We start from the raw sequence: 19,100 nt of genomic DNA, 5'->3' as shown, positions 1-19,100 counted from the left end.
AAGCAACACAAGCCACACCACCACACACATCACAAAGATTCAGGTCAACAAAGCACACCACGCTGTCACACACAACGCACATCACAAATATGTGTGATGCACATCAACAAAATCATACACACCAAGACTGTCACAAAGACTCACACAGTGACCCAGACACACATATCAACATGTCAAATGCAACACACACCATCATGTTCACAGACATTCACATAGAAACATAGACAAACAATTATACACAGACACACACACAAGACACACATCAATACAGTCCCACACATAAACAAAGACCCACAATCACAAATCGTAGACACACTAACACAGACACATAACCACACACCAAGGTTCAAAATCAGTGCAGACACACAGACCTACAAGCAGTGACGGAATGCCACACAGTAACAGAGACACACCCAGGCACCCAGACACATGCACCAGCAGTAAAGCCACTCACACCCAAGTGACATAAAAGCACAGACTCACACAGACAAGCATTAGAGACCCTGCGTGCACATGTGATCCAACGTGAACGGAGACTGCGCTGCACACACACATACGCACGCATGGACCAGCCCGAACAGCAGCTTACTCAGACGCACAGGCCGTCTGGGTACGAGGCTGGGTCAGGATGGGGGCGGGCACTCAGAGGCGAGTCCGGTGGGGCCCCACTGCTCCCGCCACCCTCTGTCCAGCTGTCTGACCGTCCATCTGCCCATCCACCCTTCTGGAGCACGTCTCCACATGTGTGTGCGTGCGTGCGTGAGGTGTGAGGCGTGCACTCTCAGGCCTGCTTCTGCAGCTGTCTTTCTAGAGACAGGCCTCCCGGCCTCGCTCAGGTCCCGTTGGGTATCAGTGTCTGTCTGTCTGTCTGTCTGTCTGCCTGTCTCTCTCCCTCCCAGGGTCTTTGTGGCTCCATCCCTCCGTCTGCCTCTTTCTCCAAATGTCTTCATCTCTGAGTGTCTCCGCTTCGTGCCTGTGTCTCTGGGTGTCTCTGTCCCTCTGTCTCTCCAGGCCTCTCTCTTTGCCTCCCATCACCCTGGCCCCCTGGGCTGGGGTTTAACCAGTTGTTTTGATTTCTCTAAGCTGCTCCGGCTGCCTCGGGAGCTGCCTCGGGCCTCACTGCCCCCCCCCAGCCCCTTCATCCCTCACCCAGCCCCCCCACCTCCCCTTAACACAATCTTACTGCTGGGTGGGTCGAAAATTGATTTTTTTTAAATTTCATATCTTCTCAGGCTCTGTCAAGGAGGGAGAGGCGCCGGCCAAGACCCTTTTTCCTCACAACCCCCACCCAGCACGACAGACACACATCACAACCGGACACACATACATACCCCCTGACACTCTGCCTGCACCCACCCTGGGGACGCACCCCTCCCCACGCCACACACCCATGCAGGACACAACTGTGCACACGGTAGAGACACACAGGACCCCCTGCACACACAGGCACCCACAGCAGACACACTTTACCACCACATACAACTTGGCCACCTGCTGTCACACACTACGTGCACAAGCTCATACGCACACCTGTCCATATAGATTATGGCCGCGTCCCTGTGTACACAAACCCAGGCTCAGGGACCATCTCACCACAGGCACCGAGGAGACTCCGGGGCTGTCCCAGGGGAGACGGGGTCAGAAACAAGGGCTTTCCTGCCAGGACTTGACCCCCCAACCCCTGAGGTTACTCCTGCCCTTCCTCACACAACCAACCAAATGCTCCGGCCTGACCTGGGGTGCAGGTGTCTCCGTGCCTGAGGTACACACGCATGTGCAGAAGCGTGCACAGACACACACGCTGCACTATTTCTCTCAAGGCTGTACACTGTCATCCCTCCAACAGGCTGGTTCATTTGAGAGCTGGCTCATCCCCACACGGGCACACAGACATGGGGACGGAAACACACAGGCCCCTGTAACACAAAGACCCCCAGGACGTACATGGAGGCACCATACGCACGCCTGTGCCCACACGTCATCACCGAGACACAGCCTCACACATCGGAGGGCATCCGTTGACACAAGGAGTACACACGTGCACCACCTGACAGTCACACGGCCACACACACAGCCTCCTACTCTTCAGGGCTGGTCACACACAGTATCATTAACTCAGTTCTTAAGAACTAACACTCCTTATCCAGCCTGTTCCATTCAGCTTCCCAAAATGACTACGCACACACACACACACACACACACACACACACACGCAAATCTGTTCATGTCTGATCTCAGACTCAGGCTCAAAGACACAACAGCAACTCCTAACACAAACGCACTGCCGCACAAGCTCACACAGCCAGTCTGATGCACAGATTTTGTGAGGTTGTTGTGACCTTGTCCCAAGGCCATTCCTCACACCCACCCTCAACGGCCCGGCTCCTGGGGTCCTGTCGGGCGGCACTCACTTGGTCCTGTCACCCTGTGTCTCTTGGACAAAGCCGTCTCATCTCCTGGCCCTCGGAAATGTGGGCTGTCCTGTCCTGGTCAGACACGCTGCATGGCCGCCCGACTCGGGAACTCCAGACAGGGCACTACTGCAGTCTGGACGATCACACCAGACGTTCCCACTAAGCTCCACACACAAGCACGCACACACTCACAAACACGACACACGCGGCTCTGCTCAGCCCCATAGTCTCGGGCACCCAGTCAGTCACCTGCATGCGGGAGCACGCACATCTCCACACGTCACGTTCACACGCGCTGCAAAGCGAGTCGCACAGACATGAAGAGGCGGGCAAGATCCCCCTGCACACGCAGTGTCACATATCATAGACACGCTTACACACGCACAGACACTGGGGCCTCTGCAGAGGCTGCACGACACAAGACAGACAGAGGGACAGATTGGCAGACAGCCAGGACACAGGCCCCCAGCCTGGAGAAGGTGTCTGCGACACCGACACCGGTGTGGGGTGGTTAAGAGGCGCCAATCCAGGGCAGGGACGGAGACCTCCCCACCCCACTCCCTTCCTCTAGCAGCATCTCTGGGGCCGTGTGTCTCTCTGGGACTCTGTCTCTCTCCCTGACTCCCAGTCTTTGTACGAGGTCCCTGGGGCTGCGGCCAGCACGCAGAACCGTGTCAGTGGCGGGGCGGGGGGGGGCGAGGGAGCGTCCCCAGGGAGGTGGGAGCCGCAGTGCCACGCACCCCGCCTACCAAACAGCACTGGGAGAAGGAGAGGGAGGGCTGAGGCTCCACCGCAACCCAACCAACCCAACCGCTCTGCAGACGGAGCTCGGACTGTCCCCCCAACCCCTGTGGGGGGCCCTGCCCCTCCCCTCAGACACCCAGAGAGATGGAGTAAGTGCTGGGCTGGGAGGGGAGACAGAGAGAAAGAGAGACGGAGAGAGGGAGAGGGAGAGATGGGGTGAGGCAGAGAGGGGCAGGGGCAGAGACAGCGGGGAGATCCACCTCAGGGGGGACGAGGCAAAGGCCCATGGGTCAGAGGGGCTTGACAAAGTGAATTAAAGAGCTGGAGGTCAAGGGGAGAGAGCTGCTAGAGGAGAGACCCCAGGTCGGAGAGGGGAGCGAGGAGGGGGCAGAGATGCGGAAAATTGAGGGATTAGGGCAGAGGCACCAGAATGGATGGGCCGGAGCCGGCAGCTGCAGGGCGGAGAGAGCCTGGCGGGCGTGGGCTGATCTCAAGTGTGGGTCCAGGGCCACTGCGGTGCCCACCTCGGCCCTTCAGCAGTACTGGGGTCAGCTCAGGGCCACCACCCCAGCTCCAAGACCCACTCCTCCCCCTCCCCCTCATCTCCACCCGGCCCCATCGCCACACCCCAACCTGCCTCATCCAGAAACCCAACCTCTTCCCAGGGCGAGTCACTCCTCGATTCCAGCTGCACCGCCCCCCAGGCCCTGCCTGGCTGCCCTGGCTGGACCCTCTGGCCCCAAGCCTTCTACCAGACAGACAGTGACTGGCTGGAACGGCCAAGGGTCCCGGGCGCTGGGTGTCCTGCTCATGGGGCTTGGCGCCAAGTATGTGCTCAGGAAATATCGTTTCAGTGGAATTCAGATGAAACAGGGCAAGGCAGGGAACCAGAGGGACAGCAGATGGAGGACCGAGACGCAGGGACAGAGAGGGACAGGGAATTCAATGGACAAGGAAATGGGCTCAAAATGGGGGAGAAGTGAGTGACTGAAGGTCAGAGAAAATGAGGAACAGATACGTGTGGTCAAAAGCCCAGAAAGGCAAATGCAAGAGACAAAGTGGGACAGTGAGTCGGGGAAAGAGACCCAGGGGGACAGAGGGCCGGGGCCAGGTGCCTGGGCCCAGGCACATGGCCTGGGCAGGCTGGCCCTGGGTGCCTGGGCCCTGGTGGGTCCCACAAGGGCCAGAGAAGGGCCGGGGTCCAGCGGGCTGGGGGAGGCTTGGGGCTCCAGGGGCATCGCACGGTGCTAATTCAGCGCCATCGATCAGACGGGATGAGAGCAATAAATTATTGTGACAAGATGCAATCCTGGCCCGCGCACTGCCGCCGAGCGGATCGATCCCTGTCCCCAGCCCCACACCGGGTCCCGTGCCCAGGCCTCGGCCAGGACGCCTCTGCCCACCTCTCTCCCCATTCCCCCCACCACGTACCCTCCCACTGACAGCCAGGAGGGGCTGCAGCCCTTGGGAAGAGACAGGAACAGAGAGGGGGCCCACGGACGGACAGATGGAAGATCAGCCCCGATCTGCCCCGGGGCCTCGCGCTGCCCTCAGTTCCCCACCCTCACCACGACCTGGGAGGGAGCAATTGTCACGATGCCCATTTCACAGATGCAGACACTGGGGCTCAGACGAGGAAAGTAACTTGTCTAAAGTTTCACGTGGGCGAGTGGTGAAGCCTGGACTCCAATGTGAGTCCGTATGACTTCGAGACCCCCAATATTTGCACTGTCAGAGGAGAGCACGAGGGACAGAGAAAAGGAGGGAGGAGAAGAGGAGAGAGAAAGAGAGGAGACAGAAAGTGTCGGACACTGAGAAACAGAGTCAGAGCTCGCAAGAGAAATCGAGAGAGACAGAGATGCCGAGAAAAAGAAATGGAGAAACAGAGACAGCCAAGTGACGGGGAGGGAGGGAAAAAGACGGGGACAGAGACAGAGACAAGAAGACTCAGAGTCAGACAGGTGGAGGGAGACGGAAGTGGGGAAGTGGTTGAGGGAATCAAGGCAAGGAGCGAGGGAAACATGGGCAGGGAGAGGGGCCTGTCGGAGTGGGCCGGGGAGACAGGTGCGTGTTGGCACGAGGCTGTGCCAGCTCCAGGCGGCTGGGGGTGCGGATGGGAGTGAGGATGCGGGTGACCAGCTTGGCCCGGGGAGCAGTGTCGGAGAGTGGCTGGGTGTGGGAGCAGGGAGGCAGGGGTGGAGGGAGAAGGTACGCTTGGTTATAGGGGAGCTGGCCGGCGATGGAGAAGCAAGTGGGGCCCAAGCGACTAGATAGACAGACAGAGAGATGAGTCTGCGGAGGGAGGAGGTCAGCTCCGAGGCAGGTGTGGGAGGCGAGGACACCCAGACGGCTGAAGTCGGATGGTCTGTTTGACTCAAATTTCCAATATCTACCAGTTTCTAAGACCTCGACGAAATAACTCCATTTCTCTGGGCTCAGTTTCCTTCTCTATGAAATGGGAGTAAGAGGAAGTACCTGCCTTATAAGGGTCTTGTGAGGATGAAACGAGAGAATGGATATGAAGGACTTGAGGACAGTGCCTGAGAGACAGGTAGGAACGTGTAATGCGAAGGTACTACTCAGGGTGTGGTCCGTGGACCAGCAGCATCACCTGGGCCTACTCAGAAATTCAGCGTCTCAGGCTCCACCCCAGACCTCTGGAGTGAGGCCCAGGTCTCTGTGTTCCAAAAAGCCCTCCAGGTGTTTCTGATGCACACTGAAGCCTGAGAATCTTAGACTGCAGACCCCTGTACCACACAGCAGGCAGGTGTGTAGACAGCTGGGGACAGGTGTGACATGTGTTTAACCCATGGTACAGGTATTACTTACACTCACCAAGGATGGTATTCCTGAGGAGACAGATGGCTGGTGACACGTTCCATGAAAAAAGACAGGTATTTTCAGAGGGGAGCGGGCTGGCGACAGGCATGAGGGATCTGAAGGTTTGGCTCTAAAGGTGTGGAGGTGACAGGCTGCATGAGCAGGTGGTGGAGGTTAGCAGAGCTCAGACAGGGCAGTTTGGGATACATGATGTTTGAAAAGACTATGGAGGGACGAGGGTTACATGGATGTCAAGAGGTGGAGAAAGACAGGGAGGAACCCAGTGCTGGCAGCCAGGTGCGTATCTATGGGGCAGAAGTAGGTGTTCCCTTTGGGGACAGGATGGGGAGGCCAGGGCTATGGCAGAAATCTGGCCGAAGATACATAAAGCAGAAAGAGATTAAGAAGGGCAGTGTGGAGGGCTCAGTACCTGTTTGCTAAAGAAATGAGTGAATGTGGTATTGGAGCAGGCTATACCTGAGGTAGACAGGTAAGGAACGGGCAGGCATGTGGAGAGATTTGTGTGACCTCGTGCGGCAAGGAAGGAGGAAGTGAGAAATACGAGAAATTAGGTATGTGAGGAAAGAAGAAAAATGGATAGACGATATCTGAGGACAGGTATGGAGAACCAGGTATGCAGGTGAGCCGCATACCTGCGGCCAAGGACAGGTTCCCCGCCCAAACGCGTGTATGTGCTGTGTTGCATGTTGTGAGAGACAGAGAGACAGTGAGGAGCCGGGCATAGTTGAGCAGCAAGTGTGCAGGTGGAACGGGTGCGACTTTCAGAGGACGAGGGTTTGTAGGAGGCATCATGGCAGGCGAGGGGCACGAGGAAGAAGAATATGCGTGACACCCAGGGGTCAAGGCACGTTTGAGCCACCAGTTGGTGTCGGGGTTAGGAGACAGGGGCATGTGCTCTCTGAGATGAGTCCCTTGACATGACAAGTGGGAAAGACAGGTATAGGGGACTCAGGTGGAAGCGGGGGCATTGACATAAAAAGATGGAGTGTGAGGGGGTCAGGTACAAGCAGAGAGTGGTGTGAAGCAGGGAGGTTTTTAGGTGACACGTGTGTGGGAAGTGCTTCTGGAAGGACAGGTGAGAGGTGGACAAGATGAACACTGTACGGGAGAAGTACAGGTGCAAGCAGGAGGGTAGGAGAGGATGGGTGTTACCCGAGAACAGGTCAGGAGGATACACGGGTGTGATGTGCAAAGGAAGAGGAGTGTGTGTGTGTGTGTGTGTGTGCGTGCGCGCGTGCACACGCGTAGAGATATGCTTGAGGGGAGGCGGATGTGAAGAAATAAGAATGTGTGAGAAACAAGCGTGTTTAGGGCTTTAGGGGATGGGTGGGATGGTGAAGGTGCGGGTGGGGAGGGGACAAAGTGATATGAAATGAGACAGGGGAGGGGACTCATGTAGAAAGAGCGGATTTTGGAGAACAGATATTACCTGGAGGGGCTGTAAGAGGAGACTCTCAGGTATGAGAGGTCATGGGCATCTTTGGGGCAGGTTTCAAGGGGACAAGTGTTATCTGGAAGGGCAGGTGTGAGGAAACAGATGATACCTACAGGGGCAGATAAAGGAAACAGGTGCAGAGAACAGGTGTTACCTGCAGGGGGCAGGTATAAGGAGACAAGGGTGACCTGGATGTCCAGATGTGGGGAACTGACAGGGGAACATCACTGTGACAGGTGTGTCGACAGACAGGTGTGGGTGAAAGGTGTTACCTGAGGCCACAGGTGTGTGCAGCATGACTCTCCCGGGTGGTCTGCTGCCTCAGACTCACTCACTCCCCTCTCCTCCCCTCCCCAGGGGTTGGTTCCGGCTCTCGGATCCCTCCTACAGCTCAGGCCCTCAGCAGGGCAGGCAGTTAGCTCCGGGCTTGGCGAGGCTGGGCCTGCCGGGCGGCCGGGGCTCCTGAGGCTGCTTGGCGATGCGGAGCGCGTCTGGGCCTCGGCGGGCCGGCCGGGCGGGGGGAGCGGGCGGGGGGGCCGTTTAGCCGTGATAGATCCGCGCGCCGCTTGTCTCTTAATCTCCGGAGCGACCGATCGATTCGCTATTTCCCTTTGTTGCCAGAAAATTCGATCCTGGGCCTGGAATTAGGTCCCCGGCTTAATCTGAGCGGAAACCAGCGAGGGGGAGACAGAGACAGAGACGCTGGGAGAGACAGACAGAGAGATAGTAAGAGACAGAGAGGCAGAGACAGAGAGACAGAAAGAGAGATGCTGAGAAAGATACGAAGAGATAAGCACAGAGATTCTGATAATCTAAGAGTTGGACCCGAAGAGACAGAGATGCTGCAAGAGGTAAAGGGTCAGAGAGCACAGGGAGACAGCTTCTGGGAGAGTCAGAGGTAGACACAGAGATGCCTGAAGACACAGAGACAGAAAGACGGTGAGGTGAGATGCAGCCCTGGAGAGGTGTCCGAGGTAGCCCAGCCGGCTCTGGAATGACCAGGACAGAAAAGATGTGCTGCACACTAGGCCACCTGCCCCCAGAAGGACACAGCCCCCCGAAAGTCAGGGCCAGCCCTGTGCTCCCAACCCCGAGGTGTGCAGGCCCCAAAACTGGCCCAACTGTCTTTGCCACAGCCCGCGTGACCCCACACACCAAACATCCAAAGCCAGATTTGCAGACCCCTTGGCCTTGAACTTGAACTCCAAATATAGACCTCCCAGCTCCCTTTCCCTGAATCCAACCCCCATGCTAACTAAGCCCCAAATATCCAGCCCCAGTCCTGACCCCCAGCCCCAAACAGCTCTCAACTCCGAATATCCAGTCTGTTGGCTCTGAGCCGCCTAGGTCCCAAATTTCAAGGCCTCAGCCCTGGCCTCTAAACCCCACCAGCTGTTGCCCCAAATGTCCAGACCCACCCTCAGGTCGGCCGGCCGGGCCCTGTTCCCAAATAACGAGACCAAACCCTGGCCCCTTCTCTCCCCGCGCCCACACACCCCCCGGCCCCAACCCCGACCCCGCCCCCGTCCCAAGGGCGCACCCCTCTGGACCCTCCCTCCCACCCTCCCAGGGAGGGGCGCAGTCCCACTCGCCCCCACTGCCCAGGCGGCGACCCCACCGCCTCCCGGCCTCGGGCTTCGGCGGCCCGGCTCCGAAGGTCTCCTGGGGGCCGTCGGGCGCCCCGGCCCCCGCCCCGGGCAGGAATCCCCGCCCCCCATCCCCGCCCCTGCGCGGCCCGCCGCTCACTCACTTGCCGGGTTTGCGCATCCGCCGGGGTCCGGGGAGAAGTGTTTAAAGTTCGGGTCCCGCAGCCATGGCCCGCGGCGTCCCGGGGAGGAGGCGCCGGGGCGGGGGCGGGGACGGCGCGGGGTGGGGGGGGGATGCCCGGAGCCCCGGGGCGGGGGGCCGGACGCGGCCGGAGGGGGCGCGGGCAGGGCGCGAGTCTCTGAGAGACGGGGACCGAGGGAGACCCAGCACGGAGAGACAGCCAGAGACACCGAGACGGGGCGGAGCGGAGACCGGGAGCTGCGGAGAGAAACGACACGGACGCGCGAGGCGGGACCGAGACGCGCGAAGCCGGGCGCGGAGCTCCGCGCGGGCGGCCAGCGGGGCCGGGCCGGGCCGGGCCGGGGCGCGGGGGGCGGCTCTGCTCCTCCTCCTGCTCCCCGCTCCTCCGCGCGCCGCGCGCCTCCCGCCCTCGCGGCCGCCCGGCCCGGCTCGGCGCGCAGATATATGGAGGCGGCGGCGGCGGCGGCGGCGGCGGCGGGCGGTGCGGGGGAGGGGGCGGGAGCGCGATCGATGGAATATAATTTTCCTCAAACTCGGAAAATAAAGTTCAGAGCTGATCAAATTTGAAAACAGATGTCGAATCGCGACTCTAAATAAGGTTCGATCCCGGGACTGAGGGAGTGGGGGTGGAGAGACCCCCCTCCCCGCCTCGCCCCGCCTCGCCCCTCCGGAGGAAGACCAGGGCGGACGCACGGACCGGACGCCGGGGGTGGAGGCCAGGACCCCTGCTGGACACGCAAAACTGGCCCCGGACGCGCGCGCACACACACACACACACACACACACACACACACACACACACACACAGCCCGGGATAGCTGACACACGGACGTTAAGACACATGGATACAGTAACACAGACAGTGCGAACACGCACGCACGCAGGACACAGTCTAGTGGGCACATGGACACCAACCCTACTCAGGGACACACACACAGAGAAGCATATACACAAAGGATGGACACACAGCCTGCACACAGACCTCTCCTGACACACCGACCAACACACTGGACACATGGGCACACACAGATCCGTGGTGACATACAGCTACACTCCACCCCCTGACACACGAATCTTCACTGACACAGGAGCCTAGGGCATGTAAACACACATACAATCACAGTCAACCCAGGGCAGGCACGCTGACGCTCCGCACGCAGTCACAGGAGCACAGACGCACACCTGCAGTGACATGCAAGGGCCCAGCTCATCGGCTCCCATTGAAATAACAAGTAATTATCCCCTGGCCTGGGGGTCCTGAGAGCAGCAGCCCCCAGCCCCAGAGTCCAGCTTCCCTCCTGACTCTGGCCCAGCCTGACCCCCACCTCATTATGCACCCTCCTACCCCTCCCTGGTGTCTCCCCCTCACCCTGTCTCCCTCTCTCCTTCACTGCATCCCTCCCCCACCTTTCTCTCCCATTCCCAGGTCAGGCTCTGCCCGCAAGCCATTTCTTCTGGGAACGCTCCCAGGGGTCTAGAACAAGACGTGGTGGCGGAGACAGCTCTGCTAGATCACGCCAGGTGCCGAGGGGATGAAGAGGACTTCAGACAGGCTCCAGCACCAGCGCGGCTCACCACTCTGCCTGGGGAAGCCACCGAGCAGCCTCAGTTTCTTCATCTGCAAAATGGGGCAGTCATGACGACCACCTCCTAGAATGGTTGGGAGGGTTAAACAGCAGGACAGAGCGAGCACGCCTGGCACCATGCCAAGCCCCGAATAAGCACGCCCTTGCTCTGAGCATCACTACTTCAATCTGATCATATTAAAAATACTGAACATTCTGCTAGGAAACAAGAATTCCCTCGCTGTCTGCACGTGGAACAACACTCCTTCAAGGAGTCAGCGGGAAGGCCCTGCACTGGGTTTCTCTACGCCTTCCTGAGGTGGTCCCTGAGCCTCCTCAGCAGAACCATGATCCTCTGGTGTCTAGAGTAACCCTGACTGGACGTAGAATCCTTGAAGATAGCTCTCCAGACAGACAGTCTCTGACACTCATGCCCCTTGGGTGTCTGTGGCACCCATCAGACTGTGGGGAACATTCTTCCAGTATCTTCTCAGTGTGTGGCCCTGAATGCTAAGAAGGGGGTTCTGGAATATCCGCTGTGAGGTAGGACTCCTCACCCACGTGCGATGCCCTTTGGGACAGGGACAACACCCTCCAGGTGGATATGACACACTTCTACAGGTGGATATGTAGAACCAGAATGTATTCAGTGACCATTAAATGTGCAAAAAAGGCTCCTGCCAAAAGAGAAAGACACCTTGTGAGCAGAAAGAACTCAGTTAACAGTAGGCGACATCCTTCAGTAAGATAGCAGGCTCTCTGTGAAGACACTGCTTATTACACTGTACACTACACCCTTCCAGAAAACAGAACATCCTCGGAATGTTAGTGACACCCATAAGACAGCAAAGAGTGTCATCCAAGAGGGCTCTCACGCCCTTTATCTTTAAGCCCCATCTCTGGGAGAGATGAAGGCACCCCAGGGTGTCAGAAACACCCATTAGGCTGTAGGGAACACCTGTGAGGGGCTCACAATGCCCAACGGGAGGGTATGGAAGGCCCCCAAAGAGAGTTATGATGCCCTTGGTGGCCAGGACCTGATAGGCGGGACATCACGCCTGATGGACATGTCAAAGGCACCCACCTGAGTGCTCAAAACGCCCCCCCCACCACCACAAGAAGACACTTTCCTGATTTCTATAACACCTTTTGGGCTGTGTGTCTTTGGGCCCCAGGTGGTTGGGAGGATATATGAGAAGGGTGATGTCAGAGTGTGCTAGGCCTGTAAACACATAGTAGGTGCTCAATAAACACGAGCGCTCTTGCTGTACAGCATTCCCCAGGAGGGGTGTACCACCCACTGAGGTTGTATTTCCACTCATTAGCGGTATTGCCAACACCTACTTGACCGAAGGAAGTATCTCACAGGAGGAGGACCATTATGGTGTAGCTAACATCCCCAGGGAGGCTGCAATAGCAGACACCTGTCATTAAGACCCCCCCCCCCCGGAGAGAACCCCCTCAGGATGTTTAATGCCCCCTGGAAAAGAGAGAGAGAAGGATAAGAGAAGGACACCCCCACCAGCCTTTAACACCCAACGGGCTGAATTTATTATCCATGAAGGAGAGGACACCTCTGGGGTCCGTAACCTCCATTAGACTCTTTTTAAACCCCCAAGGCGTGAGAGGAGCCCTCCGTGAGGGCTGACACCTCCCGTTAGGTTGCTGGTAACATCAGAGAAACCTGGATAGGTGTTAGCTGACCGCCTCACTCAAGAATCCATCCCCAACCCACTCCCTGCACGGACTCCCCGAACCGCAGGAGCCCAAGAGGGGGCAGGGAGGGGGGAAGGAGCTGAACAGGGTCCGAGACAATTAGCATAATCCTGACAATGAATATTTCCATGGTGTTTGCTCTGGGCCAGGCATTGGCCCAAACTCTATACACAGATGAAATCATTTAATTCTCATGACAGCCCTATGAGGTAGGTGCTGTTAGTATTATGCCCATTTTACTAACGAGGAAACTGAGGCACGGAAGTCACTTACCGTACACTGTTACACAGCTACTTAGTGTTGGAAATGAGACTTGAGCCAAGGTAGCCTGGCCCTGGGTCCGGGGGTGGGTGGGTGGGGTCTACATGCCTAACCACCAGGCAATACTACCCTGCTGTATACACCTGCTCCTAAATCCTCCATATTAGACTCTGTTCTCTATCTCTGACTGAACCCCTCAACCAAGCAGAGTCCACCCTACCACCCTGCCCGGCTCTCTGCACTTCCTTTGGCACAGTGGGACATCCTCACCCCACCCCGCCCCCCGAGGAGGGAGGGGGTCCCTGGCTTGCGGCTCCCTACGGGCAGTGCTAGTGTCTGCGTCATCTCTGGGTCCCCACCGAGGGCAGAGCCTGGCTCTCAGGGACCTGGGGAGGAACAAGAAGGGAGGGAGGGGGAGGACGGTAAAGAGAGCAGGGAGGGTGGAGGGAGGAAGCAGTCGAGGGGTTCAGAGAGCCGCACCCGCAGCTTCCTAGGGAGGCAGCAGCAGGAGGGCAGGGGAGCAGGGCTGGAACTGGGCCAGGCTACACCCAGAGTATTGGGGAGCACTAAGGGAATCCAGAGCCAGGGGGAGTCAAGTCGGTAGGGGGAGGGGGAGAGGGAGCAGATGGCATTCCTACCCCTCCCCCAACTCCTCCCCAACCCACCATCTCCACCGGCTGGAAGGTGGCGGAAGGGTGAGGGCAGGGAAGAAATGGCTGAGAGGACAGACCGACAGCCGCGCGGAGCAGGGGGAGGCAGCCAGCCAGGCATGCGCGTGTGGGGGTGGGGTGGGAATCAGAGAGACGGACGCGGGCTGGGGGTGGACAGATGGCGGGGGTCCCAGGAAAAGGACAGACAGACTTAGGGGTTGGGGTGGGAAGGACAAACAGACAGCAGGGGAACGTGGCCACGTGTGTGGGGAGGACAGACAGGGGACGTCCAGGGAATTGCGGACAGATGGACGCCCGAGCGACGGCCGTGCAGGCGCGGCCCGCGAGGCCGGGGCCAGGCCGAGGGCGCGCGCGGTGGCGGCCAGAGCGGGAGGCGGAGGCCGGGCGAGCGCGGTGTTTGTGGAGCTGTCGGCTGCGGTGGAATTATGAAAAATAGCAGGCATCGGAGCCGGCCTTCAGCTTCGATTAGGGGAGATGGGACATGACAGGTGCGATCAATACGCAGCCGTTCTATAAAGTGTCAAGTAATGAATCAATTTCGACTAAATTTTCCATTTTTCAGAGGCCGTTCTCCGAGAGAAGAATATCCTCTTTTGTAAAGATATTATTATCGATTTCGGCGGCAATTTGACATCAGGGGTAGTTAATTCCACTCAGAATAAAATTGAAAACACTTGAGAGAGAAAAGAGAGAGGCGAAGAGTGAGACAGAGAGGGAGAGAGGGGGAGGAGGGGAGGGGCTGGGAGGAGAGCGAGATGGATGGACAGAGAGACAGAGGCAGAGACAGAGAGAGGGACAGTGAGAAAGAGGCCCCCAGAGATGGGGGCAGAGGGCGACAGAGATCTGCAGAGACGTGGAGACAGAGAGAGAAACTTGGACACGGAAGCCTAGAATGCCAGAGAGGGAGGCGGGATGAGACCGAGAGACTCAGAGACAGAGACAGGCCAGCGAGAGGGGCTCAGAAAGCCCGACAGAGACAACCTGAGCGTGTCTCGAAGAGAAGCCCAGATGTTAGAGACTTGCCACAGGGTGCAAAGAAATGGACACATTCAGAGAAAGAGAAAGATGGAGAAAGAGGCAGGAGAAACTGACAGACAGACGGGAGAGACATTAAAAGTGGGAGACGGAGAAGGAGAAACTTAGGGAGCTGGGGAGAAAGACACTACGAGGCTCTGAGCAACAGAGAGAAGATGGGACGGAGAGAAAGGGTGGGGGACGGAGGGAAGGAGAGGGGCAGAGGAGGGGAGGGCAAGCCGCCCAGGACGGGGGCAGAGGCCGAGGGGTCCCGGGCCGAGGGCACACAGAGATGGGGGCTCTGGGAGAGCATCGTGCCCTGCCTGTGCTGTCCCTCACAGTCACTCTGAGTGGAGGGAAGTGTGCATGTGTGTGTGTCACCTGGTCGGAACTGCTGAGCTGGTGGAGGCAGAGTGTGAGTGTGTGTGCTGTGTGTTTCTGAGCTTCTCTGCGGGGTGAGGGGTCTGGTCCAGGGCTCCCGCAGCATGACGCGTTGTGTTTTGGGCAGGGGTGTGCGTGTGGCGACTGCCCTGTGTGTGCCCTTGCACGTTGACTCCTGGGGTCCATCTGTATGTGCCCGTTCCTGTGCATGCACACACTGTGGGTGCCTGGCCTTGCAGCCCCATGGGCCTCAGCAGCAGGCAGTGGTGACAAGATTTCTGGTTAGTGCCTGTCAGTTCCCCAGCTGAAATCTCCATTTATCCCTGAGCAGGTCGCAGGCTGCCCGGAAGAGAGGAGAGAGGGGCTGGAGGATAGGACTCCTGGATTCTAAGAGAGAAGGTGGCTGGGGACCCTGACTCCTAGTCTGAGGGAGGAGGGGCTGGGGGCCTGGACTCCTGGGTCTGGGGAGGAGGGGGCTGGTTGGCACAGACACTCATGAGCGGGACCATCTGCAATCAGGCAATAGGGCTGGCTGGGAAGCTCCTCAGCCATCCTGTCAGCCTCCCCACCTGAAAAGCCCGTACCTGCTGCCCCCTAGTGGACATGGAGATTGGGCCGGCCAAGGGAACCCGGAGCCGACAAGTCAAGCAAGGAACGCTGGGAAGGGAAGGCAGAGGTACAGACCCAAATGGGAGCAGAGACAGAGACACACAGAGAGATACGGACAGACACGGACAGCGAGACAAGTGGACACAGACAGAGATAGAGAAGTAGGGAGACAGGATTGAGACCCCGGTTGAAACAGAGTGGGAGAGGGTGAGAAGTCATGGAGACAGGGACCAAAGTGGAGAAAGAGAGGGAAAGCTGGTGACAGAGGGGCGTCCCCACAGACAGTGGGCAGAGGGTAAGAGTGACAGGGAGACCGTCAGACAGAGAGAGTTGGGGCTGGGGAGAAGACTCGGGTACAGAAAGTATGAGAGACAGAGACAGCAGCCATGTGGACAGAAAGACAATGTGACAGAGGGATGGCGGATGAATCTAAAGAAGAGAGAAGAGGGAGATGCAAAGAAGAGAAAACCCAGGGAGCAGACAGAGAGGAGACAGGTGGACAGAGAGATGCAGGACATACAGGTGGACACGGGCAGAGAGACGGGCAGAGATGGGCAGACACTCGTGGAAAGACAGAACTAGAGAGAAACAGGCAACACATCCAAAAAAGACAAGCAGACACACAAAGACAGGCAGGGGGAGCGAGGCAGGTAGACAGAGGAGTACAGAGAAGTCAGGGCACCCAAACACAAGGGGACACCCTGAGATGGAGCACATGGTACGTGGGGTGTGGGTGGACCCAGGACTGGGGGAGACTGTGGCCTGGCGGGCATTCCAGGCTGAGGGTTTTCCCGAGGCACAGCGTAGGAGTGGAGCTGGGGATGGGGCTCCCCTGGCTGGGGTCTCTACCCACTACCCCCTCCTATCGCCCCCCCACCCGGCGGGCTGCCCGGCGGAGGCGACAGATTGAGCGATGAGACGCATTACGCACTTAATCCGCCTGATTGAATGTTTTGCTTTCGCCCAAATTGAAACATTAAACAACACGGGACGAGAAGAGGCGGCCGCAAATCACTCATGAAAGATTCATCTTCTCCCCGGCAGCCACCACCGCCTGCCTCCACCGCCGCCCACCCCAGCCTAGGAGCCATGGGGTGGGGGTGGGGGTGGGGTAGCGCCCCTGCCCACTCCGTGGGGCTCTAGCCCTCATAGCCCAGGGAAGTTCTTCCTGCTGTCTAGCCTCTATCCCACACCACAGGTGGTCTCAGAGACTGGGACCCTAGACCCCTGGACCAGCCTGGGCAGCATGACCTTGGCCCTGTCCCTGCCCCTCTGTGCTGGGGATTCCTTCCCGCCCACTCTGGGATCCACCTCTCCAGCTCTCTTCCTAGACCAGCCAGGACTTTGGGCGTGGAGGGGGCTGCTCAGTGTGTTTGGGGTGGGGAAAATGAGGCCTGAGAGCCCCCTTCCTGTGCAGGGGGGTCTTTTTGGAGGTCTGGATCCAGCGGTGGGGGTGGCATCTAGGGGGTGACTCAGAGGGAGGCGGCTGTTATTTCAGGATGAGTGGAAATGGGGGGACAAGGGTGTGTACGTGTTCTCTGCCACTCTAGAGCTCGGTGTGTCTGTGTGTCTGTCTTGCATGCATGACTGGACTTTCTGTCTCTGTCTCACTCTGCCTGTGTTGTTGTAACTTGATTTGTGACTGCGCCTGCCTCTCTGTGTGTCACTGCCCACATGCCTATGTGGTCCTGTGTGTGTGGCTGTAACTCCGTGGGCCTGAGGCTGTCTGTCTGTCTGTCTGCTTGTGTGTTTCTAAGTATAACTTCCTCTGTGTGTATCGTGTGTATTTGTGTGCCTTTCAGAGTGTGACTACGTGTGATGCCCTGTTCGTTCATTGTAGGCGTGTGTGCTTGTGTGTGTCTGTCTGTCTGCCTAGGTTTGTGTTCCCGTGTCACTTGTTCTGACGGCAGGTCTGCGTTTAACTGTTTCACATCTGGGTCTATCTTGGGCATCCACGTGTTTCTGTGGCCGTGTGTGTCTCTGTCTGTCTCTGTGTGTTTATTTCTCTGTCTCTGACTGAGAGGACATCGGCTAGGGCCAGAGACAAGTCACCAGACGAAGTGGGGTCAGGGTGGGGAGAAGCAGGGGGAGAGGGGCAGAAAGAAAGACAGGACAGTGTGGTGATGCCTGAGAGCAGGGAGCGCAAGCGGGAGCTGGGGGGGCCGTAGTGGGCACCTCGGCCAGAGCGGGTGATCAATATTCGATTTAGGTTTTAATTCCGGGGCTTTCGGAGCCTGTCAGCCCTGATGTATGAGCTCACACCGGGGCCGCCCAGCCAGCCACCCCACAGATGCCCATGGCCTAGTGGCCTGTCCTGGCCGCAGCTCCCTTGCCCTGCCTGCTATCGGCTTTGGGAGAGGGGGAAGGGGCGATGGGTCCCAGCTGGGGCGGGGGAGGAGGAGGCACTGTGCGGGGGCAGAGGGAAGGGCTGCACGCAAACCTGTGCACGAGTTTGCCTGAGTTCACCGTCGAGTTCATGCTTGAACACTCACCTAGTGCACCTGCAGATTTGCTGCTGCCTGCCTATATGCCAGAGGGAGACAGGAAGGGGACCCAGGCCCCATCCCCAGGGACCCCCAGAGGTCCTCACTGTCTCAGGGACACCGTGCTAGAGTCCTACAGCCTGCGTGTTGGCACTGCCCACACACATCCAAACACACTCATGTCCCTGGACTCATGCGTACCTGTGCACACACAAACCCTGATGAACACATAACCCCGGGGGCACACACAGACTGGGACAAAGGCTCCACATTAATGGGGGGGGTGGGAGCAACTTGGGGAGACAGTGTTCCCACAAGAGAGAGTAAGAGACAGAGACAGAAAGAAGCTGAAACTCAGAGACAGACACCGACATAGTGACAAGATGGGAGAGACACAGGCAGATCAAGAGAGCAACAGAGAAAAACTCAGAGAAGAGACAGATGCCAGACAGAAGCCAGGGAGGCCTCGAGGAGCGTTGAGCCCAGCAGGGGGCCGCGATCGGTGGGGGAGGGGGATGGGAAGCTCTCCCTTCTTCTCCAGATGCCCCCCCAAACCCTGTCTCTCTCTCAAGAAGATGGATCCACCGCCCTCCCTGATGACAATGCTGTCTGCGCAAACTTTAATTAACACTTTGAGTTAATTAGTTCGAGATCATTTAGGAGTAAAATGTTTTTATTAGGGAGGCTGCGAGCCTGTTGATGGATGGGGCGCGATTCGCTCTTCCGCCCGCGGGGACAGCCGTAAACAGAAATCAATCAGGGGGCTCCCACCCCAGCCCCCCCGCCCCCCATGCCAGGCTCCCAGCCCCGTCTGCTTCCCAGGACCCTGGAGTCCTGGCCACCAGCCCCCTCCTTTCTCAGAACCTGGAGCCTGGTCCCCAGTCTCCTCTCTCAGGACCCAGACTTCGGTCCCGAGTCCACTTCTCTCTCAGACCCCAGTTTCTGGCCCCCAGCTTCATCTTCCTCCTCAGGCCCTGGAGGCCTTGACTGCAGCCATGGCCGAAGCCCCGCACTCCCACTGCCTTCCCGGACTCCTGGGCTCAGAAGCGAGGAGCAATAACCGTTGGGGGGACTCCCCGGGCCGTTGTTCGGTCCCCTCCCCCGACGCCCTCCCAGGTCCCTGACTCCGCGTCTCCGAACTTTCTCTGGGTCGTCTCAGCGTCTCTGTCCGGCGGTCT

At 58.4% G+C, this 19,100-nt stretch overlaps 1 protein-coding gene across 1 annotated transcript in view; it reads right to left on the bottom strand.

The window, feature by feature from the left end:
• Positions 1-9,236, bottom strand: part of ERFL (ETS repressor factor like) — a 17,612-nt gene extending 8,376 nt beyond the window's left edge. Inside the window, exon 1 of the mRNA XM_039850002.1 lies at positions 9,185-9,236. Within this exon, the coding sequence (XP_039705936.1) occupies positions 9,185-9,201 (17 nt within the window). The 5' untranslated portion in view covers positions 9,202-9,236. The remainder of the gene's footprint in view (positions 1-9,184) is intronic.
• Between the last annotated feature and the right edge of the window lie 9,864 nt (positions 9,237-19,100).

This window comes from Pteropus medius, unplaced genomic scaffold, assembly GCF_902729225.1.
Source record: "Pteropus medius unplaced genomic scaffold, Ma_sr-lr_union100, whole genome shotgun sequence".
Taxonomy (NCBI): Eukaryota; Metazoa; Chordata; class Mammalia; order Chiroptera; family Pteropodidae; genus Pteropus; species Pteropus medius.
Note: the sequence above shows the minus strand (reverse complement) of the source record. Positions and strands in the feature narration are given on the sequence as shown.